We start from the raw sequence: 27,347 nt of genomic DNA, 5'->3' as shown, positions 1-27,347 counted from the left end.
CATGAGGTGTTTCAGGGTGGGGAAGGCCATGGGGGTGCCTAGTGATCAGTGATGGGTTTCAAAAAAAAAATAGAACCTCTTCTGTAGGTGTGGCCTGTTTTGTGGGAGTTTGTGACTGGGTGGGAGTGGCTAGACAGTCATGTGACCAGGTGGGGGTGGCCAACTTGTAAAATGTGGTGAAACTCACGTAACAACGCTCTTGCTTAGCAACCAAAATGTGGGCTCAGGAACTCTTGCATTGAAGTGTTCAAGTCTTAAGACCCTCGCACCCCTAACCCTTTAGAAAAAAAAAACCCAGGGGTGTTCAAACTTGACAGCTTTAAGACTTGTGGACTTCAACTCCCAGAATTCCTCCTCTCGCTCTTCATCTTGATGATGTGCAGACGGGCAGGGGGAGGGAGCTGAAACCGGTTCTAAACAGCACTGTAGATTTGTGGAACCTCTTCTACAGAAGAGGTTAGAACTGGCAGGAACCCACCCCTGCTAGGGATGCAACAGGCCACCTGCTTAAGACCACCCAAGGTCTCCTCAACCCACTTAAATACTTCATGCTCCCCACAACTGCTTTTCCACCCTCCCATACTGTTGCACGGGTCGCTTACCATGCAAAGATCTAGCAAGCTGTCTCTTCTCCAGCCTCTCAGCCGCGCACGCCCCTCCAACGCTCCCTTTGGGCCTTCAGAGGCCTCGCCCACCACTTTGCAGGACGAAACGGAGCTCCGTTCCAACCAGCAAAGTGCAGGCCGAATGTTGCAGATCCTCTGTGGTTGTTTGTAAGGGCAAACAACTGCCGTGGTGCAGCAAGATTGATAAATTCAGGACTTGTTCGTAAACCACTAGGGGGCGCTTGTCGAGTAACTTCGAATGTTCACTCAGGGAACACTCATAACCAGGGGTTTACTTGTACTTACATTAAAGTCTTCATATTGCACTTTTTCCTCCTCTTCTTGTTTTGTGTTTCTGGGAGGTGCTGTACCGGCCACAGCCTCAAGAAGCACTTCTGAGTTCGGTCCTGATTTCTTCGGTCTCGTTTCCAGGCCATCATCACTTTGTGGGCTGAGGTGAGTATCTGGAGGGGAGACGCCGTGGGATTTGTGGCTCCGGGAAAGCTCAATCGCAAGCCTCTTCATTTTTTTTAAGCAAGTAAGCAAAAAAAAAAAAGAGAGAGAGAAAAAACAAAGATGACACTTAGAAGTTGTGTTGATGGGCTTTCTGAAAGCAGCGAGAGCAAGACCCGACCCAAACTAACATGTTCTAATTTGGGAGCATCACTGGTACAAGAATCCTCTGTAAAGATGATACCGAATCAAGTATTTTTCTAAAAGTTTTGAAATGATTAACAATTTAAAAGTAGTTAAAAGGGATGATTTAATAATGGGAAACCACAAAGGAGTAAAAAACAACTGATATTGGGAAATCAAAAGGGGGGAGGGGGAAATTCTGAACTCTGAGGAAGATGGGCGGTTAAGAAATAAAAAATATTAATAAACATATTTAAGCAAAAAGTGTCTCAGTAGCATATGCATGAAAAGTGGCTGAATTATATACAGAGTTTAGGTACAAAAAACGATTTAGGTAATTATGACATTGTCTTAAGAATATGGATCATGCATTAATCTAAGTACAATTACTTTAAAATGTGTACGCAAAAACACATGTCTGCATTTGAAAGATTAAATAATCTTATGTCATTTGTTCGTAACTAACTGTTCTGATCCCCCCTCCGTCCGGTAATTAACGCCGACACAGGCTTACTGTTAGCCACACTTTATTCACAGCAATTACTCATAGACAAGATGTTGGCAGCAACCCAGACTTCCACAGATAAGAGATACAATACACACAAAAGCTTCTCCAGCTTGGTATGAACGGTTGTGTCCTGCAAAAGGTCTCCTCCCAAAGTCTCTTCTTATATACTCTCTTGGGAGGAGCCAAGCCACAACCACCTGGGCTTGATTATCTCTTATGAGTCTGTCTCCATAACTGCTGCCTCCGTTTCTCTGCCCTCCGTTGCGGGGCATCAGGGACAAACTCTCTTTGATCTTCACCACTGCTCCAGTGCCTGACGTTAGGGACAAACTCCCTTTGATCTTCCTTGCTACTCCAGTACCGCACGTCAGGTACAAACTCCCTTTGATCTTCCCCACTGCTCCATGCCTCAGGCGCCTCCTGGTGGCCAACCAGCCTCCCTGGTCCTTGCTTGGAGTCTGAACCCTGCCCAGGGTCCTCCACATCCTCCGTAGCTGACTCATAGGGTTCCTCACTATCGGAGTCCATCTGCAGCTCCAACGGCTCCTGCTGGGCCACAACAACTAACTATCCAAACATCAAAAAACCAAGAAAGGGTAGAGGAATGAGTGGAAAAATCTCCCAGAGGCCTGAAATGATGATCTGAGCAAATGATGATCTGAGTGTGCCCCCAGAGAGAGGCAAAAGTAATGCCATCTTGGTAAGCACATGAAAGGACAATGGACCAACAATCCCTTCAAACTAACAAGTCACCAAACTACAACACAATGCCCTAAAGCGGGTGGCCTGGAATGTGAAAGACTGGCTGAGTGAGATGAAGTGAGCGAGTCCTCCTGCTCTCTCTTCTCTGAAGGTTCCTTGGTGTTGTCTGAGCTGGGTTATTTTCTTGCAGACGTTTCAATACCAAAAGTAGATAACTTAATCAGTGTCTGGCACTGTTGATGTTACCAAGTTGGATAATGAAATATCGGCAAGAAAACAACCAAGCTCAGACAGCACTCAGTTCAACCCTGAGCTACACTTATTCTCCTTTTATTTGTCTTTTCTACTGCAGAAGAAACTAGCTCAGTGATGGCTAACCTTTTCTGGACCGAGTACCCAAAGCGCGTGCGTGCAAGAACGCACATGCTCGCCCGAATCCCCAAAATGCAATGCGCTCGCCCTGCATGTGCCCCACTCCCGCCGCATACCTCGCCCCCTGCGCATGTATGCATCACTACATCCCCCCATGCCTGTGTGCGAGCCCTTCCTGCACAAGCCCCGCCCCAGCGCATGTGCAACAGAGACCCAAAGACCAACTGCCCAGTAGGAAGCATACGTGCCGAAGCTGAACTGGGGGGATGGCTCACGTGCCATCAGAGGGCGCTGCGTGCAACCTCTGGCATACGTGCCATAGGTTCACCATCACCGGACTAGGTAACAGAAATGGAAGACACGAATGCTTTCTTCCACCTGGTCTCCACAATACACAACAGATTGGCACTGTCACTCAGATTCAGCTTCTGGATGAGTGAGATTTAACAGAATGATAAGAGTTGGAAGGGATCTTGGGACATTTCTAGTCCAACCCTCTGCTCAAGCAGGGAACTCTGTACCATTTCAGACAAGTGGCTGTCCCATTTCTTCATGAAAACCTCCAGTGAGGGAGCACCTATAACTTCTGGAGGGAAGCCATTCCAGTGATTAATTGTTCTCAATGTCCTGATTCTAATTTTTCTGTGCAATTCCTGTTCTAATTTTTCCAACAGCTGACCCATTAAAAATAGAGTATTTAAACTGGAAGATCTACTGGCTATCATCAGAATTTCCATGGACATGTATTCAATGAGGTATGTATAGGGTTTTGAGATTTGAAGTTTAAAAAGTGCTTCAGGGAATTTGTGGGGTTGATGATAATACTAAACAAGATTAAGTCAGGTTTTGTTATACAGGTAATTCTCAATTTATGACCACAATTGGCACCAAAATTTCCGTTGCCGAACACACGCGCATCCATTTTTATGATCATTTTTTTTGCCACGCTTGTTAAGCGAATCACTGCAGTTAAGTGACGCACGTGGTCATTAATGAAATCTTGGTTCCCCCATTGACTTTGCTTGTCAGAAACCCAGGGAAGGATGCAAGTAGCAAGTGCACTTAGACTTATGTACCGCTTCATAGTGCAATGGAGATCACATGACCCCAGAAGGCTGCAACTGTCAATTGCAGGTTGCTAAGCACTTGAATTTTGATCATGTGACTGGTGTGGAAATGCTGCCATGGTCGTAAACGTGAGGACCAGCCATAAGTCTATTTTTCAGTGCCATTGTAATTTCGAAAGGTCACTAAACAAGTGCTTGCAAGTCAAGGACTCTCTGAATATCTTAACTTGAACCTTGTTACACATACTTCCCGCTTGAATTAGAAAAAAAGGAACGCATATCAGTTATTACAATCTTGGAAAGGCAATACAACGTAGGAGGCTGTGTTAGTATTTTAATGCTTTAATCTAATTTCATGGTTTTAATATGATTTACATGTTGTAAGATAGACGGCTATATAAATGTTTCAAATAAATAAATACCTACAGTTTGTTCTGTATGAAGTAGTACTGCTTACCTCTTTCAGATTATTTATTTGCTGGACGTAGCTTGTTTGAGCAGCTTCCAGCTGAGAAATGTACCAGTACTGATCCCGACATTTCTGGAAGAACGTAGGTGAACGCACCTGGAACCTTTAGCAGAAACAGCACGTCAAAAGGTCCGCTAAGCTTACCCCCAAAAATGCAAGTCATTTCATTTTTGGATTCTCTCCAACTTCCTCCAGTATGTGTGTTTCCATAGTCCAAACAGGACGGCTTTATTAAGAGAAACAAGGTTGCGTTATCCGACACTATCCCATTTACTCCAAGGGATTAGGGCTTTAAACTGCATTCCGTTAATTAAACTGGCTAATGCTAAAGTGTCACCTTTTGTTTACTGATGTTTGTTTACTTGGCTTCTAAAACAGGACTGGGAAAATTGTATTTCCTTTTAATACTTAAGTGCTAGCTGTTATTCATTAAGGTGCAATAATCCCAATAAGGAACCTGCTAAGAGATTTAAGCAATTATCTAATTTTGCTTAGGGTCCACCAATTAAAAGACACAATTAGTCATTTGCATTTAACATTTATATGTAATTCTTTTAAAAAAAAACAGTTTTTCCCAGGATGACTTTACAACAAACTAAAAATGCCCAAAGTTCTAAAATGATCAAATTATACATTGAAACATTATAATTAAAATGTGCAACATAGAAACAACAAAAGGAGCAATAAAAGGTTAAAATGTATCTGGCACAGAAAAGATAATAGTCTGTAGGATCCAACCTGAGTCAGTCAACAGGACCATAAGTTTTTTCTTCCGAGCTTTCGGACTCATGCTGGAGCCCATCTTCAGGGAATTTCTCTCTAGCCTGGGAAACAAAACCTCCAGTCCTGGTGACTGACCCAGATGGGAGCCTGCAACATTATCCCGGGACAGATATAATGTCTGTCTCAAATATCCCTACTAAAGACAATATTCCAGAGAAGAAGGGCTATCAATGAAAAGATTCCCTCTTCTTATTTTTGAACCCTACACAATGTATTTTCACAAGAAAAACATTTAAGACCAAGAGCCACTAATGTAGCATAAAGAGATTTACCATCCTAATGCCATGAAACTGTCTTACCGTAATATGACCGTGTCATTTTGCCTGTTCAAATAGCCTTCATTGGCAAGCAAATCCAGTCGGAAAAACCTGTTGTAACCCCAGCATTCCCCAACTTCAAAATCAGATGCAAATTCTCTAATGATGTTCTTTGCAGGATCATTAGTGGATTGATGGACCATCTCAACACGATATTCATATCTGGAAGGAAGGGAGGGTTCAGTATTTCATTATTCCTACATTGTATCTGTGCATTCCCATATTTTCTGAAGGTAATTTTCAGATCAACTTGGGTGTATATAATAAGATGCAGTGAGGAAAATAAAAACTGCAGAGATTGACAACACATGTGGCAAGGAAAGTCATAAAATGGGGCAAAACTCCTAAGAAATTCCTCGCTTAATCACACAGATTTTGGGCTCAATTGTGGTCATAAACTGAAGATTACCTGTACAGAACTAGTGTAAAGTGTAGTATGCAAAACCCATATTTTCCAAAATTTTAGGTACACATTAACAATTGATGAAGATCTTCTCGACCAAAAGAATGCAGTGAATAAAAATCAACAGTTCTGTTTTCATTGGGTTATCTTAGACATAAAATAACCCAACGTCTTACATTATCTGGAAGATTTACAAGATATTAGTATACTTTATGTTTTCAAGGATGCATGTTCCAAATCTATATTTTTGTGGAGTGTATAAAATATATACAAAATCTTTCAGTAGAAAAATACATTAAATGAATTGAAAGGTACTACTGTGGTGCAAAGCAGAGAAAGAAAGAAAGAAAGAAAGAAAGAAAGAAAGAAAGAAAGAAAGAAAGAAAGAAAGAAAGACAGACAGACACAGACAGACAGACATGCAGGTTCTGGCCATCCCACGCAAGATTGTGCACTGCAGATGGTGTGGTAGCTTGGTATTAAAATGCCACCAAATGGTTTAGAATGAGAGGAGACAAATAAGTACATAACCAACTTGGAAACTTATCTGGAAGATTTAAAGTATGCAGTGAGAGTTGAAAAACTGAAGCAATCAAGATAAAAACTAAATCTCACTCCAAATGTCCAAGCTTTCCCAAAAGAAAGAATTCAGATAAAGTATATTAAATAGCAACTTGAACCGGAGACCAGGATTTTGATTTTTTGATTGTATGGAAGCCAGGAAAATTTCTCAGCTGGGCTTCTGTTCCCTGCCAAAGTTAAGGTATCTCTCTACAGCAAGTTCAGCACAACACCCAGTTCAGGATTCTTAGCTTGCTAGGTTTGGCTAGTCTAGAGAAAAGAAGGACTGGGAGGACATGATAGCTATCTTCTAGTATTTGAGGGGCTGCCACAAAGAGGAGGGGATTAATTTTATTTTCCAAAGCACCAGAGGGCAGGACAAGAAATAATGGATGGAAACTAATCAAGGAGAGAACCAACCTGGAATTGAGGAGAAACTGCCTAACAATCCAGACAATTAACCAGTGGAATAGCTTGCCACTAGAAGCCCTGGGTGGTCCATTACAGGAGATTTTTAAGAAGAGACTGGGTTGCCATTTGTCTGGAATGATATATGGTATGGGGTGTCCTGCTTGAGCAGCGGGTTGGACTAGAAGACCTTGAAGGTCCCTTCCAGCTCTATTCTGACTGATTGCTAAAGATGACTGGCAAACAATACAACCACTTTTCCCATACGCAGAGCAATTTAATAGCCACACATAACAGTCTAGTGCAGCAATGGCGAACCTTTTTTTTCCTCGTGTGCCATTAGGGGGGAAGCGCAGGGGAGTCGTGCGCAGACATACCTCACCCATAATGCAACATGTGACACACACACACACACACCGTGTGCATGCACACATGAAAGGTGCTCCCCCCCCCATTTTTCCCATGCTTTTTTTGCCCTCCCCAGGCTCTAGAGGCTTTATAGGAGCCTGGGGAAGGTGAAAACACTCCCCCGCCCCCGAGGCCCTCTGGAGGCTTCAGGGACCTTCAGAAACAGATCCTACGAGCAAACTGGAAGTCCATTCCTGAACTTCCGGTTTGCCCATAGGGCCAGTTTTTTGCACTCTGGAGGATTCAGGGAAGCTCCTGAAGCCTCCAGAGGGACTCCGGGGGGGGGGAGGCTCTTTTCGCCCTCCCCAGGCTCCTATAAGGCCTCTGGAGCCTGGGGAGGGCAAAAAATGGCTTTAAAAAAGGCTGAACTCAGCTGGCCAGCTGACAGGGCAACGCCTTGCATGCCCTGACAAATGGCTCCACGTGCCACCTGAGGCACACGCGCCATAAGATCACCATCCCTGGTCTAGTGCAATACTCAGCAGGCAAAACTAATGGAGAAAGCCTGCACTTTCAGACTTCTAACAGTTTCACATTTAGAGTATTTATTGGTCAGGATTATCCTAACCCTGATGATGTTACCTAGTTTGGTAAACAAATGTCTGCAAGAAAACAACTAAGCTCACAGTTTCATATTTCACAGTTTCATATTTCATAGACCCATTTGTAATCCAGAAGGTGATTTCTGAAGAGTAACATGGAGAGTACTAATTTTTGCCAATTTCCCTCTTTTCACATCACTGAAAAGTCATTCTTTATTGTTTACTTTTTTATTCACCTTTCTACCCCACTGCAATCCAGAGACCCTTATGGTTTACACATAGTAGGAGACAAAGCAGCAGCCATACAATGATAAAATGGTACCATGTTTCCCCAAAAATAAGACAAGGTCTTGTTTTCTTTTGAGCCCCGAAATAAGCACTTGGCCTTATTTTCGGGGAGGTCTTATTATTTTTGAGGTGCAGGAGGCGGCAAGCGTGGTCAACCCATGATTGCTGCTGTATTGCAATGTTTTCTGGGAGGGCTTATTTTGTGGGGGGAGGGCTTATTTTAGTGCATGCGCTCAAAAGCCCGATTGGGCTTATTATCCGGGGAGGTCTTATTTTCAGGGAAACAGGATAAAACAAATTCCACGCCAGCAGAAAACTACAAAAATTAAAATAGAACAGGAAAGATGGCTCGATGACTTTGAAGGGTCTTTGGAACATCTCTAGCCTAAGGCATTCAAAAGGTCACCAAGGAGATGGTTAGTCTGATTCTCAGGTGGGATGCTGCTCTACGGCATTAGTAGTGTCACACAAAAGCAGGCCTCCCCAAAATGGAGGTTCAACAGTGGACTCTCTTTGTGCCACTGAATTGAGTGGGCTGATGTCGGATGGAATTGGTGGTCCCACAAATGTTATGTTTGTGAATAATGTGGAAAGTGCAGCATAAGATCATCAGTTTTTCACTCTAAGGAAGAACAGTTGAAATGAGACTACCACCTTTCATTTTCCCCTTGTAATTCCTAGCCAGATGCTGGGCATTTAGCAAGTTAGACTTATAAAAGGCAAACTCAGACACATAACTGCGCCTATGCTTACACTGACACAACATTAATTGGGAATTGTCATCTGGTAGGACCACAAAAATGGGACTTCTTGGTGGTGGTCCCTTCTTTATGGAAAATCACCCCCCCCCGAGAGCTGTCCCCCACCCTGTTGCTTTTCTGAAAGGCCCTAAAAAGTTGTTTTTTGTCAGTGGGCCTTGGGGCCACAAATTACTGTGATATAGGGGGTAGGGCAAAAGGTTTTTTTAATGGATATTTATTATATGGTCGATTTTTTTTTCAATTTGTTAAGGTGCCCAGAGTAACCAATGTGAGAGTTGTTTAATGAATAATAAATAAAACATGGAACAATTTTCATTGTGGGAAAGGCATGCAGTAGATAATATCAGATGCTTGCATTAGTTCTTACTTGGATGTTTCTGGCAATCCGGCTGAGAGCTCAAGAAATACCGATAAATAGTAGCCACGTACCACGCCGTTTCCATCCTTCACACACACACACACAAATTAAAATAGAAGTTAGGAATAAATCCAGAGCAATCAAAAGAGCTTTAGAAGTTCCTATGTATAGTCGCCTACTGTGACGGAAGTCAACTTCGTATCAGATGCAGAGCTCACCAGATCTAAAGTTAAGAAGGGTACCTCGGATGTTCCCTTGCATCTTTCTTTGTTGCCTCAAAGAAATGGCTTGTTCGCTGAAACTAACATCCCTTGTGTCACCTGATACAAAGCACCAGAAGGCAGGACAAGAAGCAACAGATGGAAACTAATCAGGGAGAGAACCAGCCTAGAACTAAGGAGGAATTTCCCAACAGTGAGGACAATAAACCAGTTATTTGACTTGCCTCCAGAAGGTGTGAATGCTCCAACATTGGTGGTTTTTTAAAAAGAGACTGGACAGCCATTAATCTGGAATGGTATACGGCTTGCTGCCTAAGCAAGGGATTGAGCTAGAATATCTCCAAGGTCCCTTCCAACTCTGTTATTCTGTTATTCTGTGCTGACAGCTTGAACAAAAAGTCACCCATAATGAATCAAAGCTCGGTTTTTCTTAAGTCAGCAGAATGGCAAGAGCACTTAGACTTATATACAGCTTCACAGTGCTTTACATCCTTCTCTAAGTGCTTTACAGAGTCAGCCTCTTGCCCCCAACATGCTAGGTCCTCATTTTACCCACCTCCGAAGGATGGAAAGCTGAATCAATCTTGAACCAGTAGACCCCAACTGCCAAATAGCTTAATATTCATTCAATAAACAGAGTGCAACAGAAAGCTACAGATTGATCTCAAATATTCAAACATGAAAAACAGTGAATCTAGGATGTCTTGTACAAAAGTTAGACAAGCTGTCATAGCAAGTGACTTTTATTTTGTATCCATTTTTGCTACGTTTTCAAACAATTTGTTTGACTAGGAATGGGCTTAAACAGAAAATAATGTCCAGGCTTTCCCAAAAGAAGGATTTTAGGTAAAGCATATTAAGTAGCAATTCTGACATGACTTCAAAAATAATGAGCTTTATTTTTGTTTGTTTGTTTGTTTATTGGATTTATATGCTATCCTTCTCCCAAAGGACTCAGGGCAGCGTACAACATTAAAAAAAACCACATATTACAAAAGTTTTTTTAAAAATTAGATAATCCAAAAAACCAAACCCAATTAAGATTAACAATAACATTTAAAAAATTTGATTAAAATTAACAATAATCAATCATTTATTTTATTTTGTTCAGGCCATTTTGTTTCATTAATAGTCAATGAAAATTACTTGTAGTTAATCAGCTTTTTTTAAGGGGAAACAATCATACTATATAGTAGTGATGGGGAACCTTTTCAGCAGCGAGTGCCAAAAAAAGGGAGTGTGCACGCTCGTTGGGGCCACAACTCAGAACAGGAGCTGGCCAGGGAGCATGCGTGCACCAGAAAATGCACTTCCAGTTTCCGACACTCGCATGCGCACCAGCCAGCTAGTCTTCCAGTTACTGCCGTGCATGTGGGCAACCATCAGCTGGCCAGTGCACATGCCGGAAAACGGAAGACCAGGTCTTTCGGTTTCCAGCACTGCCGCATGCATGGAGGCCAGGTGATCGTCGTGCGTGTGTACATGCCAGAAACCCAAAAGACGAATGGGCCAGGCGACATGGCTACGCGTGCCACTTCGGGCATGCATGCCACAGGTTCGCCATCATGGCTATATAGCATATCTTGAATGGGGTTTTTTTTTTTGGCTTATCTATTCTAAAATATATTTGTTAATATTTATATTAGGGCTCTATGTTTAGTCTGCATTCCTCAAACATTACATTTAAATATCTATATTTTGAAGTCCTGAATTTCAGCAAGTTGAACAATATTCCAGGATTAATCATAGGACTAGAGTGCTGAAGTGCATCAGAAGAATAATTCAAATATCTCTTAATGCTATCAATCCTATTTAATTAATTTTTAACATCACTTGTCTCTTTCTAGTTTAAATTTTATATGCTGCTTTTAATGCTATTAATATTTTATCTGTACACTATCCAGAGTCCCTCTGTGAGGGAGATGGCTGGTTCCTAAATATGATGAATAAATAAAATTAAATAAGTAAATAAACATCAATGAAAACTTACTGGATACACTTTTAGCCTCCAACAAAGCCCAGAAATTTGAAGTGGTGGGCTGTAAACTGGATCTGCTCGCTGGCGTAAAGTGCTATTAACAAAGTTGAAAGAGAAGAATTTAGCACATAGAATGATAGCAGCCTTTGAATAGAGACTAAGTTCCAAAAAGCAACCATTCCTTAATAGCTATAGCTACAGCACTTAGGACTTTTATATGCTGCTTTACAGCCCTCTCTAAGCTGTTTACAGAGTCAGCATATTTCTCCCAACAATCTGGGTCCTCATTTTACCCACCTCAGAAGGATGGAAGGCTGAGTCAAGCTTGAGCTGGTCAGATTCAAACTACTGGCAATTGTCAGAATTAGCCTGCAATGTTGCATTCTAATCACTGCGCCACCACGGCTCTTAATGTGTTATGCTTTGGATTCTGCTTCAAACAGGGGCATTCAAGGGTATGTGGACAAACAGAAGGAACACTAAGATGTCATTCTTTTCAGCAGACACATCTTTTCCTGAAATCCAGGGGCAGTTCATCGCAGACCCACCTCTAAAGAATTAACTAGAATTAGGTAATATTCTTACCTAAAATTTTCCAGGACAAAGGTAGTTGAATCATAAGCAGGAACTAACTCACTGCAGAGAAAAAGCAAAAGCATGAGACCCCTATATTATTTTTAAAAAAAGAACCTCTTGACATATTTCCTTATTAAACTGCAGGAAGTTTCAAAGTTCCTTCACAGGTTTTTAAAAAGGGATGGTAATAGTTTATTAAAATATATGGACATATACAAAACATACAGATGTTAAAAATAAATCCATCATACAACGTTCAATACACACCTAAAGTAATCATGAAGCACATATTACATACACCTGGGTAACAATCAGGTCTAAAAGCTTCTAATCTTCATAGCAATGATACAAAAGACTGGAGATTTTCTTATTTATTTATTAGTACCCCACCTGATTGCTTTTGCAAATCATTCAAAGCGGCAAACACATCCAACATTTTCTTCCTCTTATTTTTTACACAATAACCCTTTGAAGAGAATTGGGCTGAGAGACAGTGACTGGCTCAAGGCTACCCACTTAGCTTACATGGCTAAGAACTAGAACTCACGGTCTCCCGCTTTCTAGCCTGGTGCCTCAACCATGAGACCAAACTGGATTGTTCAGTAGACATTGCAGAACTGCTACATTAGAGTGATCCCAATAGTTTGTAATGAAAGAGGAATTTAATTCTGCCCTCTAAACTTGGCAGATAGGATATTTCAGAAGCAGGTGCACTATTGTCTCAATTTCAAAATCTGTCTTAATTTCAAACTACATGAACCTTCTTGGCAAGGAATATCTAGGAGTGACATGATAGTAGAGTTCCAATATTTGAGGGGCTGCCACAAAGAGGAGGTCAACCTATTCTCCAAAGCACCAGAAGGCAGGACAAGAAACAACAAATGGAAACTTATCAAGGAGAGAAGAAACCTAGAATTAAGGAGAACTTTTCTGACAGTGCAAACAATAAACCAGTGGAATGGCTTGCCACCAGAAATTGTGAAAGCTCCAGCACTGGAAGTTTTTAAAAAGAGATTGGACAACCATTTGTCTGAAAAGATATAGGGTTTTCTGCCTGAACAGGAGGGTTGGGCTAGAAGACCTCCAAGGTCCCTTCCAATTCTGTTATTCTGTTATCATTGTATCTGCCTAAGTACCATGGGTGTGGAACCTTCTTGGAACTGCTGAAAGGACTGTGTTGTAAACAGGAGATAGGTGGTGTTACTGTATATCTCCCCTTCTGCCTCATTCACACAAGCTTACCACTGGCTAAAAAAAACATATTTTCATCTAGAACTCTAACGTACAATTAATTTACAGTAAAGATTTTTTGTTTATCTTTTCTGTTTATTAACCGGACATCTCCCTCAGAGAGCCATTTAAATTCTTCTTGACTGCTAACGGTGCAAATCTCTTCTCCAAAACTCACTAAACTATAGTGATTATCATAGAAGCGTTTCCATTAAAAAAAAATGTTTCTCACATCCTTTGCGTAAATGTCAGGCCTTGTGCAAGTTGAGAAGGTTACATGTTTTGAGCTCAAACGCCTTTCATTTATTATGCCTGGCTGGGGAATTCGGGGGGATTTGAAGTCCACACATCTTAAAGGTAGCCAAGGTTGAGAAACAAGCGACCTAGGGGTCAAACAACACATTTGATCGGTTGTAAATACCGTAGATGAAGCTGTACCTTGTGAAGTCTGGAGGGACAGGAGTGGTGACAAAAGAGGCCATGGGCTTCCGGTGCACTTGTTGGAACATCATTAAAATCTCCGAGCTTTTTGAGATCAGTTCACTTTTACTGCACGACCTCAGCTGTAGAGAAAGAAATGGAGCACATGGTAGGCCTGAGTCAAACATCCACCTTGAAATACAAACCAACCCAGACTGGATCCTGCAGCATTACCTTGGGACAGGTGTACTTGCCTTCACTCGTGTTAAAACGCAAAGCTCATAAAATCACAATGAATCCAATGCTAGAGGGGGCTTTGTTTGACCCAGACAAGCTCTCCTCACTTTATAAGGTAGTCTTTGACTTACAACCGTTTGTTTGAGGGGGTCTTTGCTGGTGTCTGAATTGGGTTGCTTTCCTGAAGACATTTCATTACCCAAACTAGGTAGCTAGCACTGAGGATGTCTATGGAGATTCTCAGTCAACCAGGCCATGTCTCAGAGGTGCTTTTTTTCAAGAGGACTTTCTGGTTTTTCTTTGAAGATGTTTTGCTTCTCTTCCTAGAAGCTTCTTCAGCTCTGACTGGATTCCATTCCAAACCATCCAGTCAGAGATGAAGAACCCACAGGTGACACTAGAACATCATTTGTCAGCTGTCACCAGGGGAGCTTTTGGCCAGATTCGCCTGGTGCACCAGTTGCGGCCCTACCTGGACCGGGAGGCACTTCAAATGGTCACTCATCCCCGTGTCACCTCAAGACTTGACTACTGTAACGCGCTCTACATGGGGCTGCCCTTGAAAAACGTTCGGAGACTACAACTGGTCCAGAATGCAGCCACGCGACCGATATTGGGTGTATCAAGATACACCCATGTTACACCTATCCTCCGTGAGCTGCACTGGCTCCCGATCGGTCTCCGAACACGCTTCAAGGTGCTGGTTATCACCTTTAAACCCTGCATGGCCTAGGACCTGGATATCTACGGGACCGTCTTCTGCCACACACCTCCCAGCGTCCGATAAGATCCCACACGGTGGGCCTTCTCCGGGTGCCGTCAACTAGACAATGTCGTTTGGCGGCTCCTCGAGAGAGGGCCTTCTCTGTGGCTGCCCCGGCCCTATGGAACGATCTACCCCCAGAAATCCAGACCCTCCCCACTCTTGCGGCCTTCCACAAAGCCATTAAGACCTGGATTTTCCGGCAGGCCTGGGGCTGTTGACCTCTTGAATGAGGTCCAGCCCCATTAAGGCTGAGTGAATGTTGTATCTCTTTTAACTTGTTTTGTCTTCTACTTTTTAAACTTTTTAATATTCCTTTTTTTTATGTAAGCCGCCCGGAATCCTTCGGGATTGGGCGGCATATAAATTTATTAAACTCAAACTCGAAACTCGAAGAAGCTTCTTGGATGAGAAGTGAAACGTCTTCCAAGTAAAGCAAGGAAGTCTAGTTGCCTCTTGAAAAAAGCACCTCTGGGATAGCCCTGATGATGTTACCTAGTTTGGGTAATGAAATGTCTGGAAGAAAACCACCAAGTTTAAGAAAGCACCAAGGACCCCTCATCTCAACCCTGAACTACAAATATTATCCTTTATTGGCAACTGTTTGTTTACTGACCAATCAAAGTTAAAATGGCACTAAAAAGCAACTTGTGACAGTTTTTCCCACTTACGATTGTTTTAACATCCCCATGGTCAGTGGAGTACCCCAAGGCTCTGTTTTAGGCCCAGTACTTTTCAACATCTTCATCAACAATTTGGATGAGGGAATAAATGGGGAACTCATCAAATTTGCAGATGACACCAAGCTGGCAGGAATAGCCAACGCTCCAGAAGGCAGGCTCAAGATACAGAAGGATCTGGACAAACTTGAACATTGGGCACTTTCTAATAAAATGAAATCCAATGGTGAAAAGAGTAAGGTTCTACATTTAGGCAAGAAAAACGAAATGCACAGGTACAGTATAGGTGGTACTTTGCTCATTAGTAGTAACTGTGCGAGGGATCTTGGAGTCCTAGTGGACAACCATTTAAACAGGAGCCAGCCGTGTGCAGCAGCTGCCAAAAAAGCCAACACAGTTCTAGGCTACATAAACAGAGGGATAGAATCAAGATCACGTGAAGTGTTAATACCACTTTATAAGGCCTTGGTGAGGCCACACGTGGAATACGGCATTCAGTTTTGGTCGCCACGATGTAGAAAAGATGTGGAGATTCTAGAAAGAGTGCAGAGAAGAGCAACAAAGAGGATTAGGGGACTGGAGGCTAAAACATATGAAGAACGGTGGCAGGAACTGGGATGTCTAGTTTAATGAAAAGAAGGACTAGGGGAGACATGATAGCAGTCTTCCAATATCTCAGGGGTTGCCACAAAGAAGAGAGAGTCAAACTATTCTCCAAGGCACCTAAGGGTAGAACAAGAAGCAATGGGTGGAAACTAATCAAGGAGAGAAGCAACTTAGAACTGAGGAGAAATTTCCTGACAGTGAGAACAATGAATCAGTGGAACAGAAGTTGCCTCCAGAAGTTGTGAATGCCCCAACACTGGAAGTCTTTAAGAAGATGTTGGATAGCTATTTGTCTGAAATGTTACAGGATTTCCTGCCTAGGCAGGGGGTTGGACTAGAAGACCTCCAAGGTCCCTTCCAACTCTGCTATTGTATTGTATTATATTGTACTGTATTGATCAAAATGTAGCCTCTTGACAGCTGAGATGTATTTATGACCGCTGCACAGGCCCAGGATCATGTGATCATCACATGTAATCTTCCCACCAGGCATCTGACAAGCAAAGTCAATGGGGAGGCCAGATTCACTTAACAATTGCATGATTCACTTAACTACAATGACTTGCTTAACTGTGGCAAAAAAGGTTGTAAAATGGGACAAAACTCCCTTAACAACCTTCTTGCTTAACAACTGATGTTTCAGGATCCACTGTGGTTGCCAAGTCATGGATAACTCGTACTGCCAGAATATTGCAGAGGCAAAGTTTGTTATTTTAAACATAGATTTCATGCCTGGGTATCCAATCTTAAAATCGCTTTCTAAATATTGAGAATCCACAAAACTAGTTGCCCTCACCTGATGTTCCACTTCTTGCAGCAAAGACTCCAGAAGTTCCGTTTCTTGTGTGAGTGATGTCTTCTGACCTATTCAGTAGAAAAGAAACCAAAATCTAAACAAAACAACACTATGCCAGCGCAGTGCACTCAAGTCAAAAAGACTTGAACACAGGGCTAAATCAAAGGTAGTAATGTTTAAATATAAGAATAACATATACCAAGAGCCACGGTGGCGCAGTGGATAGAGTGGAGTACTGCAGGCTGCGTCTGCTGACTGCCTGCAATTTGGCAGTTCAAATCTCACCAGGCTCCAGGTTGAATTCAACCTTCCATCCTTCCAAAATGCATAAAATGAGGACCCAAATTGTTGGGGGCAACAGACTGACTCTGTAAACCGCTTAGAGAGGGCTGTAAAGCACTGTTAAGTGGCATATAAGTCTAAGTGCTATGCCTATCTGTGTGGGAAAACCAGAAGCCTACGGCCAGGACTGGAGAGACATGGTTTGGCAGCAGTCATATGAGAAGAGTCCAGAAGTACTTATTTCTTTAATCAAATTTTAAAATTGCTTCAATCATAATCACAATTCTAGGCAGCTCAAAGTACAGGTAGTCCTCAACCTATGACCACAATTGAGCCCAGAATTTATGTTGCTAAATGAGAAACTTGTTAAGTGAGTTTTGTCCCGTTTTATCACTTTTCTTGCCACATTTGTTAAGTGAATCCCTGCAGTTGTTAAATTAGCAACACAGTTAAATGAATCTGGCCTCGCCATCGACTTTGTCAGAAGGTCGCAAAAGGGGATCATGTGACCCCAGGACACTGCAACCATCATAATTATGAACCGGTTGTTAAGCACATGATCATGGGGATGCTGAAACAGTCATCACTGTGAAAAACGGTCATAAGCCATCGTCGTAACTTTGAATGGTCACTAAGCAAGCCATTTTAAATCGAGGACTACCTGTAAAAAAGTCTCTTGTGACAAAAAGAACCACTATTCAAACATGTCCAGAGTGTGATGTAGCACTAAAAAGCCAGTGCAAGTTGGAGCTGCGTAATAGTTTCATTATGCTATGTTCTGGTTAGGGCTCACTTCATTTATTTATATATCAAATTAGAAACTGTCCATCTCACTCAGAGAGCAACTGTGGGTGGTGTCCAATCAAAAACGTAGAAACCATGTAAAAATATTATCGAAGGATTACATCTAGTAATGGGCATCACACATTAGCAAGGACGCAAAGAAACTCCAGAAGCTAAAGCTCTCTGTCAGGAACTGCAAGGTGGAACATTTCTTTTGTGGCCATAGGAACTGAATAAATAAAGTCAACAAAACACACAAATTTAAAGGGGCAGGGAAGATCTGGCTTGCCAAAATAAAGCAAAGAGGATATGAAGAACCTGGAAATATCGAAAAGACTGTCACATGCAAGAACAGGGCAGACCTGTTTTCTATTGAAAAACAGAGCAGGTGTTTTGCAACAATTATAATATTCTGCTTTCTGAATGTCTAATTATATCCAGACTTATCAAGTTATAGCCTAATACTACGCCAAGAAAATTCCTGCTCAGTTCAAGGCTAAGCCATCTTTGACTAATAAGCAACTCAACTTTCTTATAAAATAATCTACCCCTCCTATTGTTGGAAGATGGAGGAGACAAACACCTTGTTCATGCATTGCTGAATGCTGTGGGGACAAAACCAATGCCAGAGGCATAAATAAATACATAAATAATCTTGGAGACAGAATAGGGAGTCCCATTTTTTGACTCAAACACACCAAAACATAGTCCTTAATTAATGGTGGCAATCAGAATTTCCATTCTTAAGCAACATGCTTGTAAAGCGCAACACCACATAATCCCATTGGAAATTCCAGAACTTCCAGTTTCCACTGTAAAGACAATCACTACAGGTTGTTAAGCAACAACCTCATGTGGTCACCATTTGTGACCTCCTGCTGACTTCCCCACTGATTTTGCTTCTAAGAAGCGGGCAAAGAAAGTTGCAAATGGTGACCACATGATTGCAGGAGGCTGTGACATCATAATCATGAGCCAGGTACCAAGCGCCCTTACTGCAATCATATGACTGTGGGGATGCTGCAATGGCTGGAACTTTGAGGACTATCGTAAGTACCACTTGTTCAGTGCTGCCATAAATTTGGTCACTGAACGAGTGATGCTAAGTGAGGACCAACTGCATTGTTCAATTAAACCTCACAAACCACTGGCACACACCCCTCAATAAATGAGCAGCAAGAGGACAAAGACAAATCTGTCAAGTTCTAAATTCAATTCCTGTCCTAAAATGTAACACACACACACAAAAAGGCAAACCTACCCATTAGTGTTATAAGTTTGTTCTTCAGCTGAGTATCTAACCTAGCAATCATCATCTCCACAGCATTCCTGATTTCTCGAACACGTTCATCTTTCGCACTGCATACCGCTTCAACGTTCCTTTCCTGAAAAACACACATGGCATCAATTTAGAACTGCCTGGACAGCTTTTCATTGTTTACATGGGAATGACATCCTAGGTTGTGCAAATCCTACAACAGAAGTGAACAGAACATGTGGGAAAGCATACGATCACCTCCTTCTAAATCAGTGTTTCTCAACCTTGGCAACTTGAAGATGTCCGGACTTCAACTCCCAGAATTCCCCAGCCAGCATTCGCTGGCTGGGGAATTCTAGGAGTTGAAGTCCGGACATCTTCAAGTTGCCAAGGTTGAGAAACACTGTTCTAAATCATTAAAATAGCCACATCTTTCTGTAACTTCAGCAGCTGTTTGCATATGCTCCTGGCTACCTATGCAACCCCTTTGCTTGAATGGAAGAAACATTTTTCCCTTCTGTTCAATCACATTTGATCCACAGTCTACAATTTTCTCGGAAGGTTTTCCAGAAGTGGTTTTCCATTGCCTTCTTTTTGGGACTGAGAGAAAATGACTAGCTGGCTTTGTGCCTAAGGCAGGACTACAACTCCCAGTTCTCCCAGTTTCTTAGTCTTATGCCTTAACCAGTACAGTACATTAACCTGGCTTTCAGAGTACAGGCTGGAATAATTTCTGAGCAGCTAACACCTTCATTTTGGAAACAGAAGCCACATAGGAAGGAAGAGAAAGTAAAACTTACAATTGCAATATAAAACATTATCACTAGGATCTTTTACTCCCCCCACTCCCCCCAATACCAGAATGTCACCTTGGATTACACCTCAGGGTTGTTATACATAACTCTAATTCCCCTTCTAAACCCAGAAAAACAGGCGTGAAATTTTTATTATTCACTGTCTCTCAACCACTCTCAGATTGCTGCAACACAGATATAATAAGTAACTTGGGAATTGGGAGGTGTTAAATTGATGATGCTTTGCTCATTTTGTTTTTTTAAAGGAGCAGCATTAAAAATATTCTCACCTTGAAAACATTAACCAGCAAGTCCCTTCTCTAGATAAAGGTAGTCCTTGACTTACAACCATTTGTTTGATGATCGTTCAAAGTTACAAAAGCACTGAAAAAAGTGACTTATAATCAGCTCTCAGACTTACGACCGTTGCAGCATCCCCAGTGTCAGTGCTTGGCAACTAACATCTTTTTATGATGGGTGCATTTGCAACTTTCCCAAGGAACGTCTGACAAGCAAGGCGAATAGGGGACGCCAGATTTGCTTGATGACTGCAGAATGCACTTAACAACTGAAGTGATTCACTTAACAACCAGGGGGGAAAGGTTGTAAAATGGGGCACGATGCACTTAACGAATGTTCTGCTCAGCGAAGGAAACTTTAGGCTCAAATTGAGGATTATCTGTACTTTTTGCATGTATTACTTTTTGGCAAGGCTGGAAATGCTAAGCTGAAGATTGAGAGACTCAACATCTCATCTTAGTGAAAGCTGTGAATTTGTTTATTACTGTTTCAACCTGGAAAATAATTATTTCTTTCACCTTTTTCTCCTCTCCCAACTGCCCCAGGTTAGAAACCACCTTCCAATTTCAAACAATGATCCCATTAGGGCGGCTTTGAGAAGATGAAAGTTATCATCCTCTTTTAATGACTCCCATAATCCCTTGGGGGGTGGAATCTGGGCAACTGAATGGAGCCGAGTGTTTACTGGCTAGATGCCCTTCCTGTCGCCAATGCGGAGTTTTTGTTCAGCTGATATATTCGAATATGATAATTATACATCAACAAAATTGGAAGAGCTGTTCTCACCACTTCTTGTACCAAACTTATCAACTCCATGAGTCTTCGACGAAGCTTTGCCACTTCTTCGTTCACTTTTGTGACATGCTGCTCATATATTTCCGCTAAAGGCTTAAAAGTATGTCCGCCGTGCTGTTAGAAAGATGCAGATGAATTTGGTAAGGTCATTGTACCAGCTCAAAACACTCTTACCAAAGTGAATCCCAAAGATTATTATTGGAAGAAAGCACTTTTCAACCTGCTGAATCTGGTTTTTCTTCCAGTCACACTTCCCACAAAAATCTATTCAGGTTCTTAGTGAATACATAACTGAAGTAAAACTGTCTAGCTTGCTGCCTCATTAAAGAACTATTGTAGATGTCTTGAAGTTAATATTTCAGGAAAAAGCTAAATTAATTCCCCAGAAACACTTCTTATGAATGCTTAATTCAAGGTTTAAATAGTAAAAGATATGTGACATGCCTTTCTTGTCAAAGCTGATCTTCATTAATTGATTTTAAATAGCTGCATCTTAAATTAGATGAACATTATGTCAGCACAGCAGATCAGAGGAAGAGTCATTTAAGAAAACCCTGCCAAATAGTGGGGAATAGATGTTACTGGGTGTTAAAATAAGGGGAGGAAGATTTTCTGATTGTAGTCCATCCTCAAATAAAAGCAGAACTTTATATTCTTCTTGAAAACTAATGTTTTATTATATGCATATTATATTTGGAAGAATTACTTTGTTCTTTGTTCAATAACTGTATTACAGGTAATTCTTGACTTATAACCATTCATTTAGTGATTGTTTGAAATTACAAAGGCACTGAAAAAAGTGACTTATGACAGATCCTCAAACTTATGACTGTTGCAGTATCCTCATGATCACATGATCAAAATTCAGGCACTTGAAAACCGGCATATATATATATATATATATATATATATATATATATATATATATATATATATATATATATATATATATATATATATATATTTGAATGAATGAATATTTTTTATAAAATATATTATATATCACTCAACAACTGAATAATTCACTTAACTACACTGCTTCACTTAACAACCATGGCAAAAAAGTTCATACCATGAGGGTAGTGCTTTGGTTTTTATAAAATAAACATTGCATAAACTCTTTGTTCTTCATTTGTACATAAAAAGCTTACTCACCATTCCACCCCAAAGTGCACACTGGTGGCAGATACATTTCTTACACGTCCAGCAAAATACACTAAGTTTTTCATGATGATTTTCACACCTTCAAAAAAAATAAAGGAAAAACTGCAATTATAGACAAATGGAACAGCAGCCATAGTAAAAAAAAAATTGCCCTCAATCATTTTAACAAGGTGGGAAGTGCCATTAAGGAGCTTATTTTTATAGGACATCAGTCAAAGTGAGCTGCTGCTGAAATGCCAATAAAAACAGGAAACAATGTAAAATGACATACATAGAGAAGTTTCAAGTCAGCAATTCAGTTATTATTATTTTTCTCTGTCGTTTTGCAAGTACACTGAAAGTTTTTGTACCAGAGATAAATTCTTTCAGTATTTAATAAAATCCTCCTCCTCTTCCTTTTTCTCCTCCTCCTTTACCTCACTCTATTTCCCTTTTCCCTTGCCTTTTCCCTCATGAAAATGTCATTTTCATTTGTATATTCAGATAATCTTTAATAAAAATTTATGTACTTTAAATTAAAGCAAAATATATAAAAAGACTTGGCCCCTGACTGCTTTCCACAAGCTTCTAGTTCAGTCCTTCCATCATCAAGACGCAGGTTAGTTACACATAGAAATTGAACAGTTCCAGCTACAATGTTTAGGTTACATCTAAAATGTACTGCAAGTGAGCTTAGCTTCTCACGTAGCTTCTCTATAAAATCAATACAATATAATAGCAGAGTTGGAAGGGATCTTGGAGGTCTTCTAGTCCAACCCCCTGCTTAGGCAGGAAACCCTGTACCTCTTCAGACAAGTGGCTATCCAGCATCTTAAAAATGTCCAGTGCTGGAGAATTCACAACTTCTGGAGGTAAGTTGTTCCACTGATTAATTGTTCTAACTGTCAGGAAATTTCTCCTCAGTTCTAAGTTGCTTCTCTCCTTGATTAGTTTCCACCCATTGCTTCTTGTTCTACCCTCAGGTGCCTTGGGGAATAGCATGACTCCCTCTTCTTTGAGGCAACCCCTGAGATATTGGAAGACTGCTATCATGTCACCCCAAAGGCTTTTTGTTCTTGCTGCAAAAGGAAAGTCCTTTTATTTTCTATCCTTCCATCCAATGCTTTCTTTCTATTCTAGGCAAAATTCCAGGTTGGCATAGGACTAGCAGGAACTGGATGCTTGGAGAACTACCAACATCCAGCTTGCTTGAATGGAGGAAGCCTGCTTTCCTGCTTACATTCCTGATTCTCTTCTTCACTACAAATTGGCTATCTCTAAACAGATAGGGGCTTCATCACTTTGGGGTGTAAACTGTATGCAAATGCTGTTCTGGAAAAACACGTTTAGGAGCACAGAGATCCAGCTATTTTCCCAACAAATGCTCCTTTGATGACAGCTACCAGGTTATCTATGTCATCTTTAATTAAGAATTATAAATCCTATCTTTAACCTTAGCTCAAGCCTCCTTTGGAGAATGCTTGGCAGGTGATCACTTCCTTATAAAGTACATTCATTCAATGAAGCCTTCCGCCCTAAATTGTGGGTCTGTTTGGTAAGCACCAGTGAAGGATACTTACTATCATTGTAGGAATATGAAATTGTGAGCTGTGGAATAGTTTTCTACTTGCTGTACAAGTAATTTTTAAGACCGTTTGCTTAGCTACCATTCAAAGTTGCGGCAAATCAACCCAGAATATGTTACTTATGATCCAGAGTTGAAGTCTGTCCTCCCCCACAGTTAAAGGACAATGTTTTAGGGGCTTGGCAACTGGCCTGCATTTACGACTGTTTGCAGTGGCCCATAGTCACTTGATTACAATTTACAATTTTGCCAGAAACCTGCATTTACTTCCAGTTTTCCAGGAAGGGTGGGGGGGAAGCCCCATAGCTAAGAAAGGGTTTGTTTAACAACTACAGTGTTTGCTTTATAACTTCTGCAAAAAATTAAGTCTAAAGTTAGATCTGGTCACATGGTAACCCATTATACCAACATCATGATTTTAAATGAAAATTGTCTGCTCAATTACAGTCCTAAGTCAAAAACTCCATGTAGTGGATGGAGCACATTGTTCATAGAAATAGGAGGGGGTATCAATGTTTTTACTTACCATATTTTTTAGAATATAAGACAGACCTTCCCCCCCCCCCGCTAAAAAGGGTGAAAAATTGGGTGTGTCTTATACACTGAATGTAGCTCCACCCACCCACCCCCACCCTTTGGCCTCTGCCTCCCAGCAATTTACCATATTTTCACGCATATAACCCGCCCACGCAAATAACCCGCACACGCAAATAACCCGCAGGTTTTCAAGATTTATGTAGAAAAGTTTTTATACACCCCGCCTTCTTATATAACCCGCAATCACAGCACGTCCCTTCCCGATCTCAGCACTTTCCCTCCCCAGCGCCCAGGCTTTCTCCTCCGTTCCCGCCTCCCGTCCCTTCCCCGATCTCAGCACTTTCCCTTCTCCTCCGTTCCTGCCTGTTCCTGCCTCCCGTCCCTTCCACCATCTCAGCAGTTTCCCTCCCCAGCTCACCCAGGCTTTCTCCTCCGTTCCCGCCTCGGGAGGAACGGAGGAGAAGGGAAAGTGCTGAGATCTGTTAACAGATTAGTTAATCTGTTAGTCGCTGTCGTGTAAAATATTTTCCGTATACCCCGCCCACTTTTATACCCCGCGGGGGGCATGCGAGGTAGGTAAAAAACGCACATTGCCCGCGGGTTATATGCGTGAAAATACGGTACCTCCTTGCAGCAAAGGGGAAAATGGGGCTTGCGGAGGCTGCAATAAGCTATAGCAATCCCTGTAGCCTGAAACAGCTGATGACTGGGAGTGCGCTCCACGAGGCAAATTGCTGGGAGGCAGAAGCAGATTTTTTTTCTTGTGCTAATCAGGCTGTTTGCTGCAAGGAGGTAACTATAAATGCCTATAGAATGTTCAAATTATTAGACTTATTTTTTAAAGACTGCTTTCTTATTGTTCTAGACAGCTTAACAAAATGAAGAAGCTTTTTAAAATAAATGCTTGATCGGAAGAGGCCCAGTGCTATTGCATCTCCTTTTAAATAGCAGAGGATAACTCTACTTCCAGAAAGCCACCTCAATTTTAACAGCATCTGTACAAGTATAGTCTGAAATGTAACACTACAAACAGTGTATATGGTCTATACTGTTTGCTGTTTGTTGCAAGGAGGCAAATTGCTGGGAGGCAGAAGCAGATTTCCCCCCCCCCTTGTTTTCCTCCCCAAAAGCTATGTGCGTCTTATACTTCGGAGCATCTTATACTCTGAAAAATATGGTAGCTTAACTTTTTGCTGTTCTGTAACCCTTCTGGGTTTGTAAAGGCAGGGCTTTTTTCCTTCCCATGACTGCATCTAAAAATTCTATGACACCTCTAAACTAAAGCAAGTGGGAGGATGGTTGGCACACCAATGACGCCCTCAATGCATTACAGAAAACAAACTTCACAGTAAATACCAGTGTTCCATTTTAACATCTCACGCAATGTAACTGTAAATCCACTCCAGGAGAAAAATTCATCAGTCTTTAAAACGTCTGATTATGAACGAATTTAGGGGTAATGCATGACAAACCCTTCAGTCAACAGGCCATTTAAATCTACGCACTTGTCTTTTTCATTTTCTTCATGCTTGCTCAGATTACACAACTGGAGCGTGTCAAGTTGCTGGGTCACCTCCTCTGCCCAACGACAGTTGACAAGTTCTCGCAATTGAAGTGGAGCTCTGCAAGGAAAAGTTTTGAGTAAAAAATCCTGCTTCTTAGAGGAAAAAATAGAATAATTATTATTATAGAATTGAAAACAGGAGTTTATGCAGATGCACAAGATCTTTATCCAATCTCTCTACCTTTGAAGCATTTAATAAAAAAAAAGACTATATTAGAAATTGCGGGTGTTCAATTAATAAACTACAATTCAGGCACTCTAACTTGAAATGTTCCTTCTAATTTCTTCCACATTCAGAGGAAGCTAATTAATGAAGAATGGCAAATAATTTCATATTCATTCAAGGAGGGAAATCTTGTCCAACAGATTTTGAAACCGGGAATAAAAAAAATATTTGGGGGGGAATAAAAGCCAGAAGTTTAAAGATTTAAAGAAGAAATAGCATTCATAAGTTTGAGATTTACAGCACACAAGAGAGAGCATTGGTCGTGATGGCTCATAGGATGGAAATCACAGAACCTGGTCAAAGGTACTATAACAGGGCTTCCCAAACTGTGAGTAGGCTTCCCTTGGGGAGATGAAGACCGATTCCAGGTGAAATGTTAGAGAACCTTTAAGTATAGTGTTACAATAAATCTATCTTTCGTTTCACTGTATTGTTTTCACTATCCATTTGTATTCATTTTGGTATATGGATATTTAGGTAAGTGTACATTACGATGACAGTATTAGAGGGAACCAAGTTGTCTATACTTTGACCTAGGAAGAATTGTTTAAAGTTACATCAGAAAAGCTGGCTCTTTTTCCCAGAACTTTCAAAAACTGCTCTTTTAATCCTCAATGAGTGACAATTATGGACAATTTTTAAAATTGTACCTTGGCTAAACTTTCGTTCATGACTGAAGGTCAAGATAGATAACATTCCATCATGTGCCAAATGTAAATTATAATCTGTCTGTTCCTCCCAAACATACATTGTGAATATCAGCAAAAAAAAAGCCACCTAAAATAAAGAATTTGCTTTGGGTACCACAACAGTCCAAAGGGCTTCAAGTGAAAGCTTACCGACAATGTGGGCACTGAGCTCTTTGTTCCGTCAGCCAACGCTGTCAAACAAAACAGGCATATTATAAAACACCAGAGTGTTCCAGAAACATTAGAAAAGCGTAAATCCTATAAGCTTGGACATATTTCTTCAGCATAAGTAAATTATTCTTGAATGGGATTCACCTGCTGCCGTCTATCCCTATTTATTGTATCTGGATACGATTGCATTCAGAAAATGACTCCCAATACTAAATTACAACTTGTTGAATGGGCTGGATCACACACAATGGCTGAATTCCCAGAACATGCTAATGTATAAACTAGCCAATCCCAGTTTAATTTAAAATGCTGTGTAAACTGAGTCTATATGTTAGTCTAGATTTATATTTATTTGTGTCCCGCCTTTCTTATTTTTACAAATAACTCAAGGCAGTAAATATATCCAACACAGCTTCCTCCTCCTATTTTCCCCACAATAACAACCCTGTGAGGTAGGTTGATCTGAGAAAGAGGGACTGACCCAAGTTCACATAACCAGCTTTCATGGCTAAGGCGGGATATGAA

At 41.2% G+C, this 27,347-nt stretch overlaps 1 protein-coding gene across 1 annotated transcript in view; it reads right to left on the bottom strand.

The window, feature by feature from the left end:
- The window catches only part of LOC116508491 (E3 ubiquitin-protein ligase TRIM37-like), a 66,180-nt gene that overhangs the window by 32,228 nt on the left and 6,605 nt on the right, over positions 1–27,347 (bottom strand). The window contains exons 4-16 of the mRNA XM_032217136.1: positions 26,802–26,842; positions 25,678–25,794; positions 22,063–22,150; positions 20,899–21,021; positions 19,022–19,145; positions 16,696–16,763; positions 13,632–13,756; positions 11,973–12,023; positions 11,400–11,481; positions 9,198–9,274; positions 5,442–5,621; positions 4,348–4,462; positions 912–1,124 (exon numbers count right to left, since the gene is read on the bottom strand). Of these exons, the coding sequence (XP_032073027.1) occupies positions 912–1,124; positions 4,348–4,462; positions 5,442–5,621; positions 9,198–9,274; positions 11,400–11,481; positions 11,973–12,023; positions 13,632–13,756; positions 16,696–16,763; positions 19,022–19,145; positions 20,899–21,021; positions 22,063–22,150; positions 25,678–25,794; positions 26,802–26,842 (1,404 nt within the window). The remainder of the gene's footprint in view (positions 1–911; positions 1,125–4,347; positions 4,463–5,441; positions 5,622–9,197; positions 9,275–11,399; positions 11,482–11,972; positions 12,024–13,631; positions 13,757–16,695; positions 16,764–19,021; positions 19,146–20,898; positions 21,022–22,062; positions 22,151–25,677; positions 25,795–26,801; positions 26,843–27,347) is intronic.

Source organism: Thamnophis elegans, chromosome 4 (assembly GCF_009769535.1).
Source record: "Thamnophis elegans isolate rThaEle1 chromosome 4, rThaEle1.pri, whole genome shotgun sequence".
Classification (NCBI taxonomy): Eukaryota; Metazoa; Chordata; class Lepidosauria; order Squamata; family Colubridae; genus Thamnophis; species Thamnophis elegans.
Note: the sequence above shows the minus strand (reverse complement) of the source record. Positions and strands in the feature narration are given on the sequence as shown.